At 44.1% G+C, this 19914-nt stretch overlaps 3 protein-coding genes across 3 annotated transcripts in view; 1 reads left to right on the forward strand and 2 right to left on the reverse strand.

The window, feature by feature from the left end:
* Positions 1-626: 626 nt before the first annotated feature.
* Positions 627-7475, reverse strand: bub1bb (BUB1 mitotic checkpoint serine/threonine kinase Bb; the record flags this gene model as incomplete). Its single annotated transcript, XM_080550203.1, has 9 exons — positions 7428-7475; positions 6482-6634; positions 6222-6281; positions 5959-6103; positions 5477-5673; positions 3862-4055; positions 3560-3750; positions 1196-1299; positions 627-912 (listed from the first exon to the last, which is right to left on the reverse strand). Exons 2-9 carry the CDS (start codon positions 6625-6627, stop codon positions 627-629), a joined length of 1323 nt encoding a protein of 440 aa, XP_080406329.1. The 5' UTR covers positions 6628-6634; positions 7428-7475.
* A 527-nt stretch (positions 7476-8002) lies between these two features.
* Positions 8003-12211, forward strand: zfyve19 (zinc finger, FYVE domain containing 19). Its single transcript, XM_080533627.1, has 11 exons — positions 8003-8142; positions 8277-8398; positions 8496-8549; positions 8636-8799; positions 9053-9195; positions 9475-9580; positions 9803-10024; positions 10358-10434; positions 10754-10855; positions 11129-11292; positions 11574-12211. The coding sequence occupies exons 1-11, from the start codon at positions 8089-8091 to the stop codon at positions 11659-11661; spliced, it is 1296 nt and encodes a 431-aa protein (XP_080389753.1). The 5' UTR covers positions 8003-8088; the 3' UTR covers positions 11662-12211.
* A 1918-nt stretch (positions 12212-14129) lies between these two features.
* The window catches only part of ppp1r14d (protein phosphatase 1 regulatory inhibitor subunit 14D), a gene marked incomplete at its 3' end in the record, with an annotated part of 7165 nt that continues 1380 nt past the window's right edge, over positions 14130-19914 (reverse strand). The window contains exons 2-4 of the mRNA XM_080533765.1: positions 14863-14943; positions 14473-14505; positions 14130-14198 (exon numbers count right to left, since the gene is read on the reverse strand). Coding sequence (XP_080389891.1) covers positions 14130-14198; positions 14473-14505; positions 14863-14943 — 183 coding nt within the window. The remainder of the gene's footprint in view (positions 14199-14472; positions 14506-14862; positions 14944-19914) is intronic.

Consider the following 19914-nt stretch of genomic DNA (forward strand, 5'->3'; position numbering starts at 1 on the left):
AGAGATGAGCTGTGTAGAGCACTTCAGGTCTCTCATACCCAATTAGACTCAAATGAAAATCACCAGAAAAACAAGATGAAAAAATAACCCACATTACTCGGCAGTGCTTATCTCGTCTCTATCCAGAGCTCCTCTTGTATGCCCTCTACTGACAGTGGATTATACCACAGGGTCCAGCTCATCAAACAATAATTATCACAGGAATAACCTCATCAAAAACGTTTTCAACGTTTATTGAACACTAGTGCCACATTGCCGTAATAAATGTACCACTATACAGCAATTGGGCCTATGAGAACTGAGTATTGTAAATACTAAAGTATTTAAGTACACTTCCATCGCATTCTCCCTCTTTGATCTCTTAACATTTCTCTCTGTACTCACTCATCACCTCCCAACTGCTTTAGATACATTTCTCATTTAGGGGTTTTTGTGTAATACAGAATCCTGGCGTGACTTTTGTAGTTTCCACTACATTGTATGTACAAAACATAAAAACGAAAACATGGTAGGCATCACAAACATAAAAGCTACTAAAACATGATCCCAACTGCTTCCCTCTCTGAAACAGTGTAAAAGTCCTCTTCACAGGAATGTCACGTGAGTCTCTGCAGAAATGTGTCAGTTCAGTTTGGGAGCCCAGGCCCGGCCTGCTCCTTGCTCCCTCTGCCCTCTGCCTCCTGGCCCATCTTCTGGCGGTACCGTTCCGCCCGCAGTTCCTCAAAGCAGAACTCGGAGGCGCCACTGAGCAGCAGATCCTTGCAGTACATGTACTGCAGCTGTGCTTTCCCCTCCTTCTGCTGCTGCTGCTGATGATGTTGCTCCTGAAGCCTCTTCAGAGGAGTCGCATCCCCGCAGGGCTTCCGTGCAGACAGTACTGAGTTCACCGTAGGGTTGATCTTACATGGTGTCCTGAAGGAAGGAGGGGCCAGTTAATATAGCAAAAAAAAAAAAGTAAGAACACAGCTAGACACAAACGATGCCACAGGCGTTGCTTGAGGGCTGCTTTTGGATTTTTTTAATCAGCCGGTTCAGAAACAATTTCTTGCTGCGTGTGCAAAAAAAAAAACACAACATTTATTTTAGTCATGCAAATAGCCACAGGAGTTAGCCTGATCAAGTTGAAGTTGAGCAAAGGAAAACGAAATAAATGAGGGCACATTTTTGAGATGGTCTTATAATATCGACTACTCACATCACTGGAGGCTGATCTGAGTCCTCCTCCTCCACAAACGGCTGGAAGTTTGGCTTGCTGGGTGTGGCCACGACAGTGTGACCGAACCTGGACTTCTGGGGCATCTATGAATGAATGAATGAATGAATGGTCTTTATAAAACGGATGGGTGAAATCAAGCAATCTGATTGGTTCATAGCCGTGGTATATTGAGCGTATACCACAGCTACGATTAGTAGAGCCTCATCACAGTTCGAAATGAATACGCCTGTTTCACGGTCAACATTCCAAATATAACAGACTTTTAATTCAATCTCAAGGACATTTTATCAACTTAAAAATAAATAAAAATAAAAATCCTACCCAAAGTAACCATGTAGATTCCCAATATGTGGTCTGTTTATCAAAATAAAGCCTGTTTGAAAATGTGTCGAGACGTTTTCGGAGTGCCCTGCCTGCGTCCACTACAGCCGCGCGTTGACAGTTTTTTAGTGGGTGTACAATCAACGGAGACATCCAAATTAATGTAAATAAATAGATGCAAATAATGAAAATGTGTAAATAAATGCTAAATTCCTATGAAATCTACAATGCTAGTAGCCTAGGTTAATGAAAAAGAATGTTAGTGTTGTTGCTTAGCGACCAACTGCAATAAGAGGAACTATTTTATTTGAGGGGAACTATTTAAGATGATTAATTACGAATAAAAACTATTTGAATTTGAGTGTGCTTTTCTAATTCATATTGACAGTGTTGGTAACCGTTTTATAAAAGCAATAGCTCACTTCAGGCCAGTGGTATATGCTTATTATATCACAGCTAAGGGGGTTGCCGTCCCTCCGCTTCGCGTCGGGCCGAACAACGCCCCTTAGCTGTGATATAATAAGCATATACCACGGCCTGTCGTGAGCTATTGCTTAATTATTTGTCATTGATATAGTACAGGTACCAAACAACGAAATTTGGGAGGGGGGGCTTCCCTGGTGCTAGGAAAAAACCCCACTAAAAAACAAGAAGGGAAAGGAGCTGGTTTACATAAATAAAGGCTATATACACTATCCACTATACTATACTATACAAATAAAACACTGTGCTATACTCTATGCTATGCTATACCTATTCTAACATTTCCTATTCTCTGAACCTTATGTACCCTAGGGTTGTCATATTGCACATAGTGTTATTGCACATTCATTTAAAGTGTCGCAGTTTGCAGGTTTGAAATGTACCGGTACACATTTGTGTTTCAGTATTACACTTGGTTTCAATCTAGTAGCTGCCATCAATTTGTCTAGATTGTCCAGGGCCTAGAACCTAGGTCTTTGCTGTGTTCAGGGCCTGAATGGCCCTGGGGTAGAAGCTGAGCTTCAGTCTGTTTGTCCTTGCGAACATGGTCCTGAACCGCCTGTTCGAGGGCAGCCGAGCAAAGTGTTCGTACCCAGGGTGGGATGGGTCTCTGGAGATCTTGGAGGCCTTCCTGAGGCAGCGTGTGTTGTACAGCTCTTCCAGAGAGGGGAGGGGGGCGCCGGTGATCTTCTGGGCCGATCTCACGACTCTCTGTAGCGCATTCCTCTCTGCGGCTGTGCAGCTGGAGAACCAGATGCAGATGCAGTAGGTGAGGATGCTCTCCACTGCGCAGCGGTAGAAGGCCACCAGCATCTCCTGTCCGATGTGGTCTTTCCTGAGGATTCTCAGGAAGAAGAGCCGCTGTTGTGCCTTCTTGATGATGGCTGCTGTGTTGTTCTTCCAGGACAGGTCATCCTGTATGTGCACCCCCAGGAATCGGAGGGTTGAGACTCTCTCCACGCTCCCTCCGTCGACGAGCAGGGGCTGGACCTCAGATTTTTTCCTCCTGAAGTCCACGATGATTTCCTGGGTCTTTGACTGGTTCAGCAGCAGGTTGTTAACCTTGCACAGCTTGCTCAGCTGCTCTACCTCATCCCTGTACGCCGCCTCGTCCCCCCCCGAGATGCAGCCCACCACGGTGGTGTCGTCTGCAAACTTTACGATGGAGTTGCTGGGGTGGACGGGGGTGAAGTCGTAGGTGTAGAGGTTGTAGAGGATGGGGCTTAGCACGCAGCCCTGGGGGGACCCAGTGCTGAGTCTGAGGGCTGTGGAGGTGTAGGAGCCCACCCGCACCCTCTGGGGGCGGTCAGACAGGAAGTCCTTGATCCATGCACATATAGAGTGTGATAGTCCCAGGTCTAGTAGTTTGGTCACTAGCCTGTCTGGAAGGATGGTGTTGAAGGCAGAGCTGAAGTCCACAAAGAGCAGTCTCGCGTAGCTGTTTCCCCTCTCCAGGTAGAGTAGAATACACACAAATAACTCACAGTTACGTGATCACATGACAGGCCGTAAGCTCCGACCCCCCCCCTTGTTCCGTACCTTCACATGGGTCCATTTCTCCGCCCTCTGGTCGTTCTCCTTGGCTCTGGAGGGGGGCGGGGCCATCCAGGTCTCTATCTTGGGTTCAGGAAGCTCTGCAGCCTTGTTCTCATCAAACACCACAAAGCGACTGTTCTGACTGCTACTCGAGGCGGGCGGCTGTCCTTGTAAATGTAGCTGACGGGGATTACCTGTCAATACACAAGATCACACATTGTGTCAAATCACCTTAAACACGGTCTAAATTATGGACATCGGCACATTTAAAACATCCACATTGTCAAAATGAGACGTGTGCTTACCCCTAAGTGCGGCGCCAACTCTACTGATGGGTGCGACAGCCTTCTTCTTCCCCCTGTGTTTGAGATCCACCAGTGAAATCCTCTCAGGATGTCTTGCATCTGTCCTCTCCTTCTCCTCCTCATCATCATCGTCATCATCCTCCTCTTCCAACATCCCTGACAGCACCTGTCGCGACACGCGTGCCTGCAAAGCCCTGTGGACACAACACCACAAACGGTTACATTGGGATAAAATAATAATAATAATAACAATAATAATAATATAATATCACGCAGTGTTTCCTCTATATGCATTTATTCGTGGCGGGCCGCCTCGAATGAATTTCCTCCGCCACTAATTGATTCAGACAGTCCACTTTGATTCAGGCTGCGCAGAAAGGCAGCGAGTTATTATGACCGGAGAACAGAAAAAAAGCAGATTGAAGCTAGATTTAGGCCGCTTCCAGACCAACATTTCGTTACGATTTAGGGCGTAGTTATTTACAATATGTTACAATGTTGCAATTAACCTCGTCGTTTGTGTTCGCACTGCAATCGAGACTGAATCGCTCTCAACAGGCGCGCGGCGCGAGGCGACGCGCTTTCAAAACAGTTTTGTGATTGGTCCGAATTTAGCGGGACATTTGGATTTCTCTTTTAGCCCGTCGCCGGTGCCTTTAATCCCGTATCCTAATCGAAAATGCAACATCATCAGCGACGACTGTGGGTTATTGCATTTACTGCTGTTCTCTGGTTCATGTTCTTATACCAGTGCTCAGTATAGAGTATTTTAAATGAACATTCGTAATGTATGTCTCTGATGTTCATGGTCAATTAAATCAGCCTATTTTGTGAAACAAATAATGTTCCCGCTAATGGGTTAACCGAGCTCTCGCACCTAACGTGCAAGCACCTAGCTTCGAACTATTCATAGCAATATGCGCGGGGCAAAAATAATCTATTGCCTCTAAAATCACCACGAACAGAACGGCGGAGGTACGGGTAAGCAGGGCTCATGTTGGTGTCCTCAAAGGTAAGAGTTGGTTTTCTTTAACTCAACTGATAGCATTACCTTGCTGTTGTTGTTTACCGAATGCTCCATCTGACTGTCACACTGTGATTTTACTTGTGTAAACAGTTAATGAGTAATGTTAGCCGGTTTTGTGCGTGTACTGTCATGTAGGCCTACTTCGTATTGATCTTTCTGTGTGTGTGTGTGTGTGTGTCATGCGCGTTCTGAATGTTCCGCTGCAGCTGTAGGATATATTGGTATTTGATCACCTTCTATATAAAATCACCTGCTCTGCTTTAATGACTTAACCGCTATTTAAGAAATTATAATTGTTGCCACCCTCTAGTTTTTGGTGAAACTACGTCTTTGTTTTGAGCGCCAGTGCGCGTTTTATGCACGTGCACGCGGGAAAAAAATCTCGCGCGGCGCGAAAGATAACCGCTCCGCCACTAATTTGAAAAATCCTGGAGGAAACACTGTCACGGCTCCTAAATCATTGACTGAAATCTTGACTGAGTCACACAACTCCAAGGAACTAGATCAAGATACAACATGTTTATTTGTCACTCCGATACTTTCGCATTGAGGATAAATCTCTGTGTGTGTGTGTGGTGTGCTTCATACTTGTGGAACTGCAGCAGTTTGTCGTGGGGTTCAGCCCCACACCTGAGGCCGTCTTGGTAGACGCTGTCGGCCTGGCGAGAGTTGCCGTGTTTCTCGTACTCCTCTGACCAGGCGATGTAAAAGGACGCCTGCATCGTTCCGATACCCTGGGCCTGCATATACTTGTACATGTCCAAAGGCTCTGGGCAGTTCTCCACCTGATAGGAAGACAGAGGATTCCCTTTTTACTTTTTAAAATAGTATATATTAGTATATAAAGTATATATTATATACTTTTATTCAAAGGAACTTACAATTAGTGATTACAGGGACAGTCTCCCTGGAGTAACTTAGGGCTAAGTGTGCATTACTCAAGGGCACTCTAGTGGTGGTGTTCCCAGGTGGGATTTGAACACCCCCCCCCCCCCCGCCAAATAAAGGTTAATTAAGACTACAACTATTTTCATTCATGCAATCACATGACAGATTTATCAAACACTTACAAATTTGATCCAGAGGTCAATGTAGCGGGCGTCATTGTGATATTTCTTTTCCTCAGTGAAGCGCATCACCGCTCGCTCCAGAAGCACAGCGAGGTTACTCTCTTTCCCTCCCTGTGGGTAGGTCTGCTCTGTCCACTTTATGTACCTGTTCAAATGGGAAACATGATACTGACTTTGTAGGAAAAAGCACACGCTCAGATTGTAAGATTTGCTAAATATGTTAAATATCATATCACGTTTAGGTCAAGATCCCATGCTCTTACCGATCCCAAACATCAAGTGAATCATCCCCATCATATATTCGCAGTTCTGACTCAAATTCCCTGGAGAGAAGAAACAACAGGAACACTTAAATCATCACGAGAAAGAAAACATCAGAACAAGTATAATGTCTGGTAGCAATGATTGTATCTTCCACCAAATTCAGCATTGCCAGCTTCCTAGACATTGTCTTATTGTGGAATTCCCCCATTTAACCCCTGCTTGTCAGTGTCGTAGCTAATAATAATAATAATGTCCATACTGTTTTTGTTGGATGGTGGCAGGGCTCGATCCCTCTTGCTGTTCACTGAGAGCCTGGTGCAAGGCTGATATGTCCCGTCCCCGTTTCAGTGGCTGGATATTCTCTTTGCACAGTTCCCACTCTGCCTCCTCGCCACCCTCTGCCATCTTGGTGCTTTTGATTGATTGATTGAAAACTTTATTAGAAGATTTGCAGAAGTAGGTACATGAAAGTACATATTACATACAAGGTCAACTAACAGGATAAAAACCCAAGAAAGCCACTGGCTTATTTCAATTGGGGTCCTTGATTCTCAATTCATCGTTACATGTAAGACAGACAAAAAACTAGTACTATCTACAAGATCATACAGACAAATAACTAGTACTATCTACAAGATAAACATACATCCAACATGGGAAGAACAATACAACAAAACATAAGGTATGTACAGCGGGTAGGACAGGTGGGGACATACACCACAGGTGGGGGCGGGGGACAAAACACAAAGTATGTACAGTGGGTAGTTCGGGCGGGGGGACAAAACAACAAGTATGTACAGTGTGTGGTCATGGTGGGGGGGGGGGGGGGGTACAAAAACACCAGTAGATTTAGGCGGGGGGGAGGGGCGACATAATAACATTGCGTTTGCTCAGAGTGTGCTACTGTTATTGGACACGGGCCAACACAGAATACAACAAAAACCACAAACTGATTGACTACTAAGTAGCAAGACATCTGCATGGATTGTCATAAGCCAACAGTAAGCAATGACATACAAGCAAACCATCCTGATATTCGCTGCCTACAGTACCGTACATGCAGTGCAGTGCAGACTAGCTACAAGCTAGCTGCTGCTGCTGGAGTCTAACGTCTAAACCAAACTATTGAATGTATTGATTAGCTAACTGACTAGCTAAACGTTAGTGCTGTTATTCAAACACGCAATCTATGAAGGAGTACTTACCGTGTTAAACAAGTATATTTCTTTCAGTTTTAGATCCGTGAAATCGTCTTTATTTTTGCTTTATCGTTGTTGCTGGTTGACTAGCAGCGTATTTTTCGAACGGAGACCGCGACCGGATTTGGACAACGCTGATTGGGTGAGCCCACATCCCACCCGATTTAGGCTGCGTTCGTAAACTTGCTCTGAGAGCGCCGGAGCGCACACTGGCTTCAACGTCACAAAGCGACCAAGTAATTTGATTGGACGAGAGGCATTATATGAGTGCTAATCATATTTCCAGAGCAAATTTACGAACGCACCTTTGCTCCAATGTGTTATCGTGATAGTAAATGAACAAAACACAAGTGTTAAACGATATAGCTAAAACGATATATTACCATTTTTTAAAAGAAAAATAAACCCCCAAAAATCCGTTATAACGTTTAACTAATTATAATTTGGTTTGGTTCAGTTTCAACATCATGACTACATTGACCATGTGTCCTCGCCCCTAACTGTACATTATCGTCAACATCCTGTACACTTCCTGATTTATCAGCAGAACAGTTTTCATTTTTGCTGGATAATTCAAAGTCATTCAGAGAGAGAATTAGTTAGTTTGCCCATTTGTCTGACAAGACGGTAGTTAAAACAACGTTAACTTGTATCCAAATGCAGCGATATGGACAACCGTTGTTATTGTTGTGCATCAAAGTTCACTCTCTTCAAGAAGGAGGTTTGTTTGGTTTTGAACAGTCCTTTCTTTGCTACCATTCAAATTGTATGATTTTACAGTTCTGAATGAAGCATCTGGACTTATGGTTGTAACAGATTGTCATACATATGTATTCATGTCATTATGTCTCACAGTTGGGCTGTAAAAACTGCGGACGATCCTTTTGCTCGGGGTGCCTTACATTCAACGCAGTGGTGCCCCGCTTAGGCAACACCCAGCAGAGAGTCTGCAAGCAATGTCATGGGAACCTCACAAGGTGGAGTGCTGCTGAAAGCTTTGCACCAGAACAGCAATACGATATGTGTGGTCCACTGGGTTTTGCTTACTCAATGCATTTAATATTTATTTTGCAGTGGGGAAAACCAGAACAATGCAGCAAGATGGTCCCCTCCTGAGAACTACAAAAAGTGTGTAGCCCTACAAACCAGCTGTCATGACATGTTGCTTGTCAATGCAGTATCATCATGCAACCTGTCATGTTGTGTTTGCACAGACGAGTTGCCGCTTTTGAAGCCAAGCAAGGGCAACCAGTACAGCCCCCAGGGCGTGGAGGCGGTGGGAAAGCCAAATCAGGTCACGTGCCGACCAAAGGCTTGAGTAAGGAGGACCAGGCCATCGCAGAGAGGCTGCAGAAGCTGAAAGAGGACACAAAACCAAGTAAGCAACTGTCTAAAAGACTGCATATGCGATGCGTCTATTTATCTCCATACATACGGTACAACTCTTTAATGAGACCCATACCCTGTTCTCCTCTGTGGCTCAGTTGGTAGAGCATGGCGCTAACAACGCTAAGGTTGTGGGTTTGCTTCCTGCCCGGACCATATATACTGCAAAATGTGTGCACTCAGTGCAGTGTAAGTCGCTTCAGATAAAATCGTCAAATAAATGGCATATTAATGTTCTCTTTCAGAGTCTATCCCATCAGAGAAGGAGATTGAAGCCCGTCTGGCTGCCCTGAAGGGACCCCCCCAGTCAACGGCCACTGCAGGGGAGATGGAGGATCGCCTGGCAGCTTTACAGGGCAGACCTCCTCCTTCCCAAGCCCCTCCACCTGTGAGTCCCTGCATAAGACGGTTAATGACATGTAAATGGCCCCAGACCCTGCTGTGACTGGTGGATAGATGATTCACTTACTGGGTAAAGGAGTCTGCTAAATGCCAAAAAATGTAAATGTAAATGTTAAGTCTCAGTTCTAGCCAGGCTTGCGTTGCATCATGCTGTCTGACCTCACATTCAAGATATATATATATATATATATATTTTTAACCAGAATTCCTCAGCTCTCTCTGACGTTCCCCTATTGCAGGAATTGAGTTTTGTGGCTCTGTGCAGGTACACCAGCCCCCAGATAAACGTAGCCAGACAGAGCAAGCCAATGATCTGATTACTCAGATGTCAGAGGAGGTTGCCATAGACAACGCACAACCCAATGCTGAAGGTATATACTGTATATTCTATTCTTCACCTGTGACCTACTTCGAACCCAAGTAGTGTGATGTGACGTTATCTCATTGTTTTGTCATCTTTGTTCGAAGATAATTGAATTTCAAGACAATTCTCAGACAACACCCTGTTTTTTGTAGTTAACCCTATATGCCCTGAATGCCCTGAAGCATGTACAGTACAGCATACTCCAACAACACCATGTGTTCTTCTCCAGATATGGACGGCCCCATGAATGACCTGAACAAGCAGGAGGGGGACAGGCTGGAGGAGAACCTGGACAACGGGCCTCAGGACGCAGCCAGGCAGCTGGAGGACGATAAGAGCCGGCTGCTGGCCGAAGCCATGGAGGAGATGAGGCAGGACCGCTGCTCCCAGGAGCAGGTTCTACAGATGGCCAAGAGGCTAGCTCAGCTCAAGGGCCAGGACCCTGACACGGGTAAGTCACACCTCCACCATGAGAGAGACTTAGGGTGCGTTCGTAAATACACTCTGGAAATCTGATCAGCACTCATGGAATGCCTCTTGTCCAATCAAATTACTTGGTCGCTGTATGACGTCGAACCCAGTGTGCGCTCCGGCGCTCTCAGAGCAAATTTACGAACGCACCCTTAGAGAGAACACCCAGTTCAAGTCACTGCAGCGTGAATGTGAATGTCTCTTGGGTGGTAACATCTGTGTACTTGTTAGATAGTGAGAATGTGTCATTCCTGTACGTGTCATGTTGTGTAATAGTCGAGCTGTAACAGTGATCTCCTACGCTGTATCTTAGTCACTATGGAGGACTTCCAGCATCCAGACAGTGATGAGGAGACCGAGGATGAGGCAGTGAAGAGGATATTGAAAAAGGTAAACACATCACCAAACTAGACGATATGTACTGTGTCGTAAAATTATGTCATTGATATTTCTAAACTGCATTGAAATGGCCAGTTTCTTTGCCAGTCAGGCCGGGTTTAATTTGAATTCAAATGTGTTGGACACACCTTTGGGACAGATGTTTCAAGGTAGTGCTACCTGTAAGCAACCACAAGGGGCTGCTGTTCTGTCATCTTACCTGTCGATATATCATTTACAGGGATTCAAAGTGACAGATGTAGCCATGATTCGATACTAAGGTAGTTGATGATTGCAGTGTTAACCTGGGTAACTGGTAACTGTCCTCCAGCTGTCAGAGGAAGCTGCGTTGGACGAGGCTAGTGGCTACAACATACCTCCAGAGCAGAGCGGCCCAATCAACACAGAGAAGACGACTGCCCGCAAGAAACCGGTAACAAACCTGCAGTCCTAGATTGAGTCTGAAAACACGTATCTAAATGAAACTCTCACACATTAACCACAGAGAGTAAAAGATTCAAACCTGTACGTGGGGCGCCTAGGTGGAGTAGCACACTAAGGCGCGTGCCGCATAATCGCAGGGTCCCTGGTTCGATTCCGGCATGTTCGACATATCCCATCCTTCCTGTCAGTCTCTACTGTCTCTATCCCAATAAAACAGAAATGCCCTAAAAAAACAATATCTTTCTTTGATCCTTACGTGAAGACGGCAGTTCCGAGGTCGACGCCCAGGCCCCCGGCAGCTACGCTAGGGACTCAGGCCTCAGGTAGTGATGAAGAAGAGCTTCCCTGGTGCTGCATCTGCAACGAGGACGCCAGCATGCGCTGTCAGACCTGCGACGGCGATCTGTTCTGCAACCGCTGCTTCAGGTATGGGACGCTCCTTCTACACACACATCAGTCACACACACATAAGTACATCTACACTACACACACACACACACACACACACACATAAGTCATCCCAGCCTTGACGTCTTTGCAAAGATTTATGAGAAAGTCCAAGTTGCATATATCGACTTCAGCCCTCCAAACATGACCCAGATAAATCTTGTCCAAGCTTCTTCCACACTGAACAGCACGTGTATGAAGTATTCAGTGTGATGAATTATCCATTTATTCTCCTTTTTTTCTTCTTCTTCTTCTCCTAGAGAGGGTCATGACAAATACGACAGGAAGGAGCACCGTACGACCAGCTATACGGCACCCAAGAAAACAAAGAAGAAGACGAAGACGTGAGGCCGCGGTGGCTGGCGTCGCTAGCTCCTGGAGGGCTCCTCTTGTGAGATGTGTGCTATAGGGTTAAGACGCTGGAATGTAATTCTTGGAGGTCAAAGGTGAAAGTGGTGCCTGACGATCAGATCCAAAAAACGGCCTGACGCACAGAGAGAACGAGAAGCCATGATTCTGTTGCTCATCTAGTGTGTGTGTGTGTGTGTGTGTGCGTGTGTGTGTGTGTGTGTGTGTGTGCGTGTGTGCGTGTGTGCGTGCGTGTGTGTGTGTGTAATCTGCCAAATGCAGTTATAGATTGCTTCAAACCGTGGCCATGGGTAACAATATTGGTACAGAATAACTGTAGAATAGCAGAATTACTCTAGTCTCGGTATTGTAGTGTCACATGATATTGTGATGTAATGTATACTCTAATGTTTAATTACCAGAGGAATATGAGTCATACTTCTATGTACTGTAGTGCTGATAACCTGTCAAATCTACCTGTTTGATTTCCCTTCAATATGTGGCATTGCAGCATATTCACTTAAAATGTTTAACATATTGTATTTTAGCAATACCCTTACAGTACCTTTGGAGTCTTACTGGTCCAATTAAATAAAAGTATAGTACAGTTCCTGAGCAGTGGTGTGCAACATCAACTGTCATCGAGGCACATAGAGTCATGTTTTAGTTTGGTTATGTGACTTGCAGATATGCAAGGGTCATGATTTTATGTTGAGTTCGGTGACACACAGACACACACACACACACACACACACACACACACACACACACACGTGTTGCTCATTTGGGGTGATGTGCCATCCCAGACCCAGACTGCTGTCAGCGTGTCACTGGAGGCCCACAGATGAGCCAGTATAAAGGGATTAGAGGGACCTTTGTTTCCTCTTGGCAGTCAGGCAGTCGGTGTTGTAATCTGTCTTTGGCTGGCCCTCTGACATTGTTGTTGCGTTTCCTGTAGTGATAGTGGTGTGTAATGTCGACCTAACGGATGTAAATACTGTCTATTTGAGAGATTTACTGTCTATTCGAGAGATTTCATGTGATGAAACCTTATTTAATTGATTTTTTTGGGTGCGCTATGAACCAATTCTCATATTGCTAATGTAATAACCCTAAACACTGTCATTGTTTTGGCCAACCCCAGTAGAAGTGCACTTGTACAGTATGAAAAAGCTTCTGTGTCAGAGGATGAAAAATCAGGAGAACTAATGGAGCCCTTTGCCAAATTACCCACCAGTCTATGACACAGAGAGAGAGGGGCAGAGTGCAGTTTCATCAGTGTGCATTACTGTCAGGCTAACTCGTGAGAGCCGTAATGAAGCGCACCTCAAGGGGTTTAGTCCATTAAGGCCCAGATGGACGTGGGCTGCACATCCTCCTGTGCTTGACTACCTTGAGCATCCCACGCTGTGACCACAGACAGGAAATAGGCAGCGATAATGGATGCATACATAATGGACTTGCTCTCTGCTGGATTGCGTGTTGCCTGTGACATTCTCCATTTCAGTCGAAGCCCTGTGTTTCGAGTAGACATTACCTTCACAAAGAGGGAATTGGCTACACTGCACTACAATATTACCAGGGTTGTGTGTACATCACTTCAAAGTGGTGGCGACCGAGAGAGGCCATTTATTGCAAAAACATTCAGGTGCAACTGACGTGTTAAGAGTTCAGTCATGAAGCATGTCTTAGATGAGTAAACCCTCACGTTTCCTGCGTGTTGTTATGCGTGACATTGTGCTTCAGTGGACTCGTATCGTGATGGGAGAAGCCGGAGCGTTGGGGTGGGGGTGGCTGGCAATGTCATGCTGCAGAAGAGCCTAAAAGCTGCCTCGGGGCTGTGGGACACCAAGCTGCACATTCTGGTGCCCTATTTCCTCTGCCATCGTTATTTCAATATCTTCCACTTGTCTTGGTGGAGGAGGATCACATGTCGTGTTGACGTGCGTCCTGATGCGCAGTGGTTTAGGAAGTTGAAGTTATTTCTATTTGCGAGTTGAACTGACTTGCTCTATCCTTATCACATGTCAAACAGCAGGATCGGAAACATTTGGTATTCACATACAGACACGTTTTTCTTTCACTGCTATTTCCTCATATGAAATCGCATGCGTTAGCCGATATGGCTAATCACCCACAGCCTGGTTTTGAAAATTGCTGTGTTTATTTTTGACATACAACACTGTTATCAGAACAAAAATATATGTACATAAGTAGGCAAACAAAAATGTACAATCTTACACCAAAACATTCCATGTGAGTAATAGACAATATGTTTTATATATTACCGGTACTTGTGCATTATTTGTAGCCTATGTTTTGGGGAATCAAAATGTTACAACTGTCCATAAATAATGTAAAAAAACACTCTCTTTACAGACCAACATTGACCCATCTGTGCAGGGAAATGGTCACAATAACATGTAAACTGCACATACTGACATCTTGATTTGACCTATTTCTTCTAATTATTTCTTCAAGGGGCCTGACATTTTGCGGAGGCCCTTCATCTTATAAAGCAGCCCGTTGATAAAGTCCTGAGGGGAAAGAAGAGAAAGCGAGTTAACACAAACCTGTATTAGGGTTAGGGTTAGGCAGTAGGCAAGAATTACATTATTTCAGATGTTATTTCTAAATGTGTCTGACCATCAAATTGCAACTATTTTTTTGTAGTGAAGTGAACATAAAAGAAATATTTTCTAATCAAATACGAATGTACCAATGGCTGCTGAGTGTCATATTTGGTTTCTCTGTACATGAAAAGGGATACAGTATAAATATAATTATAAAAGTATAATATCTTTGTCTCACCTCTTTTGGCTTGCCACATTCCTGCAACAGTTCCTGTGACCAGGAAATAAACAAGGGTTTAGAAACAGCAGTGGACATTGCTCTTTAGTTTCACACATCGCACAAGGTCTCTATCTGGGGCCAAGTGCTTGTAAAGCAATTAACCTACTCAGTTACAGATACACCTGGGTTTATCTGTGAAGTATCACCAAGATAGAGATGTACTATTGATATGCAAGTATTGCAACATACTGTCGCCCACAGCATGGCCTAAATAGGGATGTCTAGCCCTTCTTGTCATTACATTTCTCCTTTTCTTTTAACGTTTTTAGTTGTGAGATCCAGCTTTGGTGGATTTGATATGAGTATGGAGTGGTGTTAGTGATAGGCAGGGTTGACATCTGTACTCACCCGCAGTTTGGATCTCTGCTCTTCGTCTGACAGATCCAGAAGTTCATCTATGTCAATCTCTAACTCTGGGATCTCCTCCTCCTAGACAGAGAGAGAGAGAGAGAGAGAGAGAGAGAGAGAGAGACAGACAGAGAAAGAGTGAGACAGAGAAAGAGTGAGACACAGAGATACAGAGAAAAAAAAGAGAGAGAGACAGAGAAAGAGTGAGACACAGAGAGAGAGAGAGAAAAGAGAGAGAGAGAGAGAGAGAGAGATATAGAGAGAGAGATAGACAGAGAGAGTTGGTCTGAGACAAAGGTCCACGTTGAGACACAGTCAACCATGCTTCCACACAGTGGAACTTTGTTCTCTCATCACGCAGTAGTGTTCACCGGGTACAAACCACTCAAATATATTTATGTCCTTCAGCACGGTAACAGAGAGCTCCATTCTCCAAGCCAAATCCAAAAGGCGTGATGCACCAACAGAGCCTGCACCACCTCAACAATCAACTCAAACAATTTGTAACCCACGAAATGACGTCAAACTATGTCATCGTTCAACTTCTGGAAGCAGTCAATGCGTTCAAAAAAGCACAAAAGTGTCAGTGTGTGTTAATAGATTGTGCGTCTATACATTTCGGAATGGTGATGAATCCACTGACAATGATGAGATTGATGATGTACTTTGCGCAGTTTAGTAAAGCTTAGGAGCATTCAGGCAAGAGTGAGAGAGAGCAGAGGAAGACAGGCTACCGCCATCTGATTTCATGGATGATTTACCCAGCTGGCATTTAGCTCTACCATTAGTGAGATTCCCGCCATCTTGTTTGATGAGACTACCTGTGTCTCTGCCTCCTTGTACTGAGCTGGTTATTTTCCATGGCAAATGTCTTGTCTGTATGCTAAGAATTTAGTCATAAACAAAATAATAGAATGCAGTATGAGGTAAAAGGCGTAGGCTATGTCATGGGAATCCACCTGATTACTTAAAGTATGACTAAGAGTCAAAGGTCTTGAATCACAATGTAAGTTTATTACACTTGCAAGCAGTGACACACCAAAACAATGCTGCCCAACCCTAACCCTAACCCTCTAAAAAAGATATATATCACAGTTACGTTTGTGTAATCTGTGTGACTTTGTAATCAGGCTTGCTGTCCCATTCAATTGTAAACAGCAGGCCAAGTAATCCAGTTAACTCCAACAATGCCAATTACATCCCAAGATATATAAATGACTCCCTGTCAACTTTGCAAAAAGATTGGAAAAAGTCACCCGGACTAATCTTAAACAAATATAAAACCAAAATGTTATCAATTCATATTTTAGCAGAAATCTTCAGTTTTGAAAAGAACAAATGATGATGGCTCACTTGAGGCTATGGAAGGCTGAGCAAGTAGAATATCACGAGTCAGCAGGAGTATTTCACATTTGACAAGTGGGGGGCCATTTAAAAAGCGATTTTTCCAGTCTGGGAGTTTTAATGGCAGGTCTGGGGAGGACAAGCCCAGGAACGGCAGGTTTCTGGATGAGGAGAGAGCTAATCAATGAAAGAGGGCTGAGTGGCGGAAGAGATCCACAGCCCAGTCCAGAGTCCCCCGTGTGTCCCTCTAATTGATAAGCGCTGCCAAGTCTGACTGTTTGTGATTCTGCAGACTGGCACTTATCCACAAGGCTGAGCAGGCAACCCAGCCAATCTCTGAGGCTCTGCATCTTCCCTCTGTTTGCCCTAAAACTTCAGGGCCGATGCGGAGCACTGCTGAATATAAATAAGAATAAAACGAATATAACTGACAGAGAGGCGGGGGGGGGGGAATTGTACATATACGTATGTATTTTGAGGAGGAAGAACTCTGTGTGTAACATGTCAATGTTTAATACTGTGTGTAGTTGAATGGTTTTCATGTACTGAAGATTTTTCAGTCAGAGGAAATAAGGTTAGCTTTATAACATACTGTAAAGTGTGCGAGACTCTGTCAAGTTATGAAAACCAGTCTGACATTGAAATAAGTACTGGCACTAGTTGTTGAATTTGAGTTTTGTGGCGCTTAGAGGGATGCATCATTTTAGAATGCATTGGATTAGAATTGCATTTTAAGCAGAGGAGATGTGTCTGTATAAGATGATCTCTGATTCACTTGGACCTGCAGGGTTTGTATCCATGCCAACGCAGCCAAAAGCCCCAGTGCCTTACTAGAGAGCTCAAGCGGAAATGAGCTGAATTTAGGATTCATAACCATACAAAGCCAACATTGCACATCATTTAATCATTGACATGCCAATAACGCAAATCATCTTCGGACTGGTGAGATATTCCAGATTCCAGATGAGTGCACTTTACTGCCCGTTATTCTAAGCGAAGAGAGGCCAAGCTAAATAACTTAAAGGTAACACATTAAAATGACTGAATTTACAGCTTCTGTCTTGTAGAAGAGTGAGTATTCTGTGTAACAGAGAAGCTCAAGCTACATTTTCCATTCAGCTCAGGTCTGGTAAAACATTGACTACACCGCAGATTGATGTTCCGATCATTGTGGGACATAACTGGGTTACATGAACCTATCTGTGTTTTTTAGTTGATGAAAAAACTTCTCAGGAAGCCTGTGTTGTTGTTTTTAGAAACTGGCTAATGTGGTGATATCATTACTAATCAGATTTCCTTTTCTCTTTTTCCTGTAACAGGCTTGAGCTGTCAACCAATCAGAACATACAATATCAGAGGGGTCAGAGGGTCAGGCCATAGAGCTAATCTGATATTATCTACATTGTGAAGAGGCTAATAGCTAAGGCATGTCAGTACACTGTACATAGACACAGTAGGAGCACCTAAACATTGTGTATAATTCTTTATTTAAAAAATAAATAAATTATGATGCCTCTGCTCGACAAAGAAACTTCAAATGAATGGATTATAAGTCTACCTAAGTTAGTTAGTTAGCCCCTCTTTTCCAAGTGTATTTTCACACCTCTGCCAGTTTACTCACTGTCACTCCAGACCCAAGCAGTCCTTGTATAAATTATAAATGTGACTAAATAATTCAGTTCTTGACACAGGGGGCTGACTGTAAATGCTTCCACACGGAAGAGTCAGAGTACCCACAGCGCAACCTTCCCCAGAGCCCATGCAAAATTCATCACATTAGCCAACGCATATGGACATGTCTGCAGACCACCAGAATATTTTACTCACTCACACATGCCCACTATAATCACGTCTGTCAAGTCTGTATTGGAAACTGACATGGTGAAATACGCCTCTTCAAATCCTAATGGAGTCATGCCATGACATGACATTAACATCTATGTTAATGTGTTGTTATTGTGTTGTTAACCACAACGAATGTACAGACAGTAGGCCTGTTTCATACGGCAGGTCCCATAAACATATAGACAACGGTGTTTCTAGTGTTACTGCTATCTGTTATCGTATCATCAATCATGCAGAGTTACCGCCATTCAGTGATGAAGGGGTTCCCCCAGAGGACCGCGTACTCATACAGATCTCATATGATCTACTACCACGATATCAATGAATGCACTTACTGTGCATTACTGCCGGAGAGATCTTGCTGTACACGACTGAGAAGGTCCTCTGTGGCACTAACAACGCTTAAGTTGTGGGTTCGATTCCCCCTGGATCTGTATATACTGAAAAATGTATGCCTTCGCAATGTAAGTCGCATTGGATGAAAGTGTCAGCTAAATGGCATATATATATACTGTATCTATCTACTACTACTTCATCAATGAATGCACTTACTGCAGTAGACATCCTGCTGTACACGACTGAGAAGGTCCTCTGTGGCTCAGTTGGTAGAGCATGGCACTAACAATGCTTAGGTTGTGGGTTTGATTCCCCCTGGGACTGTATATACTGAACATTGTATGCACGCACAATGTAAGTTGCTTTGGATAAAAATGTCTAAATGGCATGTATATATATATATATATATATATATATATATATATATATATATATATATATATATACTGTATATATAGAAGCGACAATTACCGTTGGTGAGACACCATTGAACCCTATTATACTGTGTTGGATTTATTTGAGAAACAGTCATTTTCTTGGACCACTTTGAAAGAGCAGAGAAGATTTTATAGACTTTATAACCCATTACATTAGCATTAGAGATGCTACCATGGTGTAACCTTATTCATAATCCCCTCCCCTTGGTTCTGACACTAATATTGAGACTATAAAGATCTACTCACTTCAGATAGATATTTGCATAATATATATTATGTTATTTATATTATATATTATTTATACATACAATATATAATACTACTGCAGAGGGAAAAAAGTAATAAGCAGTTATTAGCATGAGGTCTATAAAAGGCAAGAACTGCTTTATGGGGTATATATATAGGATACTGGGGTACTCCTATCCTCATATAACATCAAGTGCCCTTCTGTGACCACAATAAAAAAATCTTAGACAGTCTTTTATAATCTAAAACTAACCGGGGATATCGGACATAGACTTTTCCACTGGCCGGTTGCTATGGCGAAAGTGGTGTCTCAGCTGAATGAAGATCCTGGGTGTCTGCCACCAAGACTTGAGGTAACCGCCCTCCAATCTCTGCGTACGGGAAGGAACGGGATCCTGTTGAACCTGATGCCCCCGCCCTCACCACCGCCCTCCGGCTGCCCTCCGGCTGCCCACTTGGACAGGTCACTTTGGACACGGATGTGTTACTGTCTCTGTTCCCATAGACCTCACCACCACCACCACCACCACCAACAACAACATAACACTTCATTACCCAGAATTCCCCTCCTCTTCACTCAATGAGGATACCACTCACATGTGATATATACTTTCTCATCCCTTGCAGCAGCAGTATGCCATCTGCGAGTGGTGGTGGTGGTGGTGGTGGTGGTGGGGGAGGGGGGGGGGGGGGTTGGCAGTTGAGAAACTACCTTGGAACGGAGGCATTCTGTCATCTGTCATCACTCAGTCCAAGTCTGTCAGTGAGAGCACGAAATCCTCTTCCTCCTCCTCCTCCTCCTCCTCCCGCCCCCATTCCGGAACCAAACAGAGGCGGTGAGGTG

The sequence above is a fragment of the Nansenia antarctica genome (genome assembly GCF_963989245.1).
Source record: "Nansenia antarctica genome assembly, chromosome: 1".
Taxonomy (NCBI): domain Eukaryota; kingdom Metazoa; phylum Chordata; class Actinopteri; order Argentiniformes; family Microstomatidae; genus Nansenia; species Nansenia antarctica.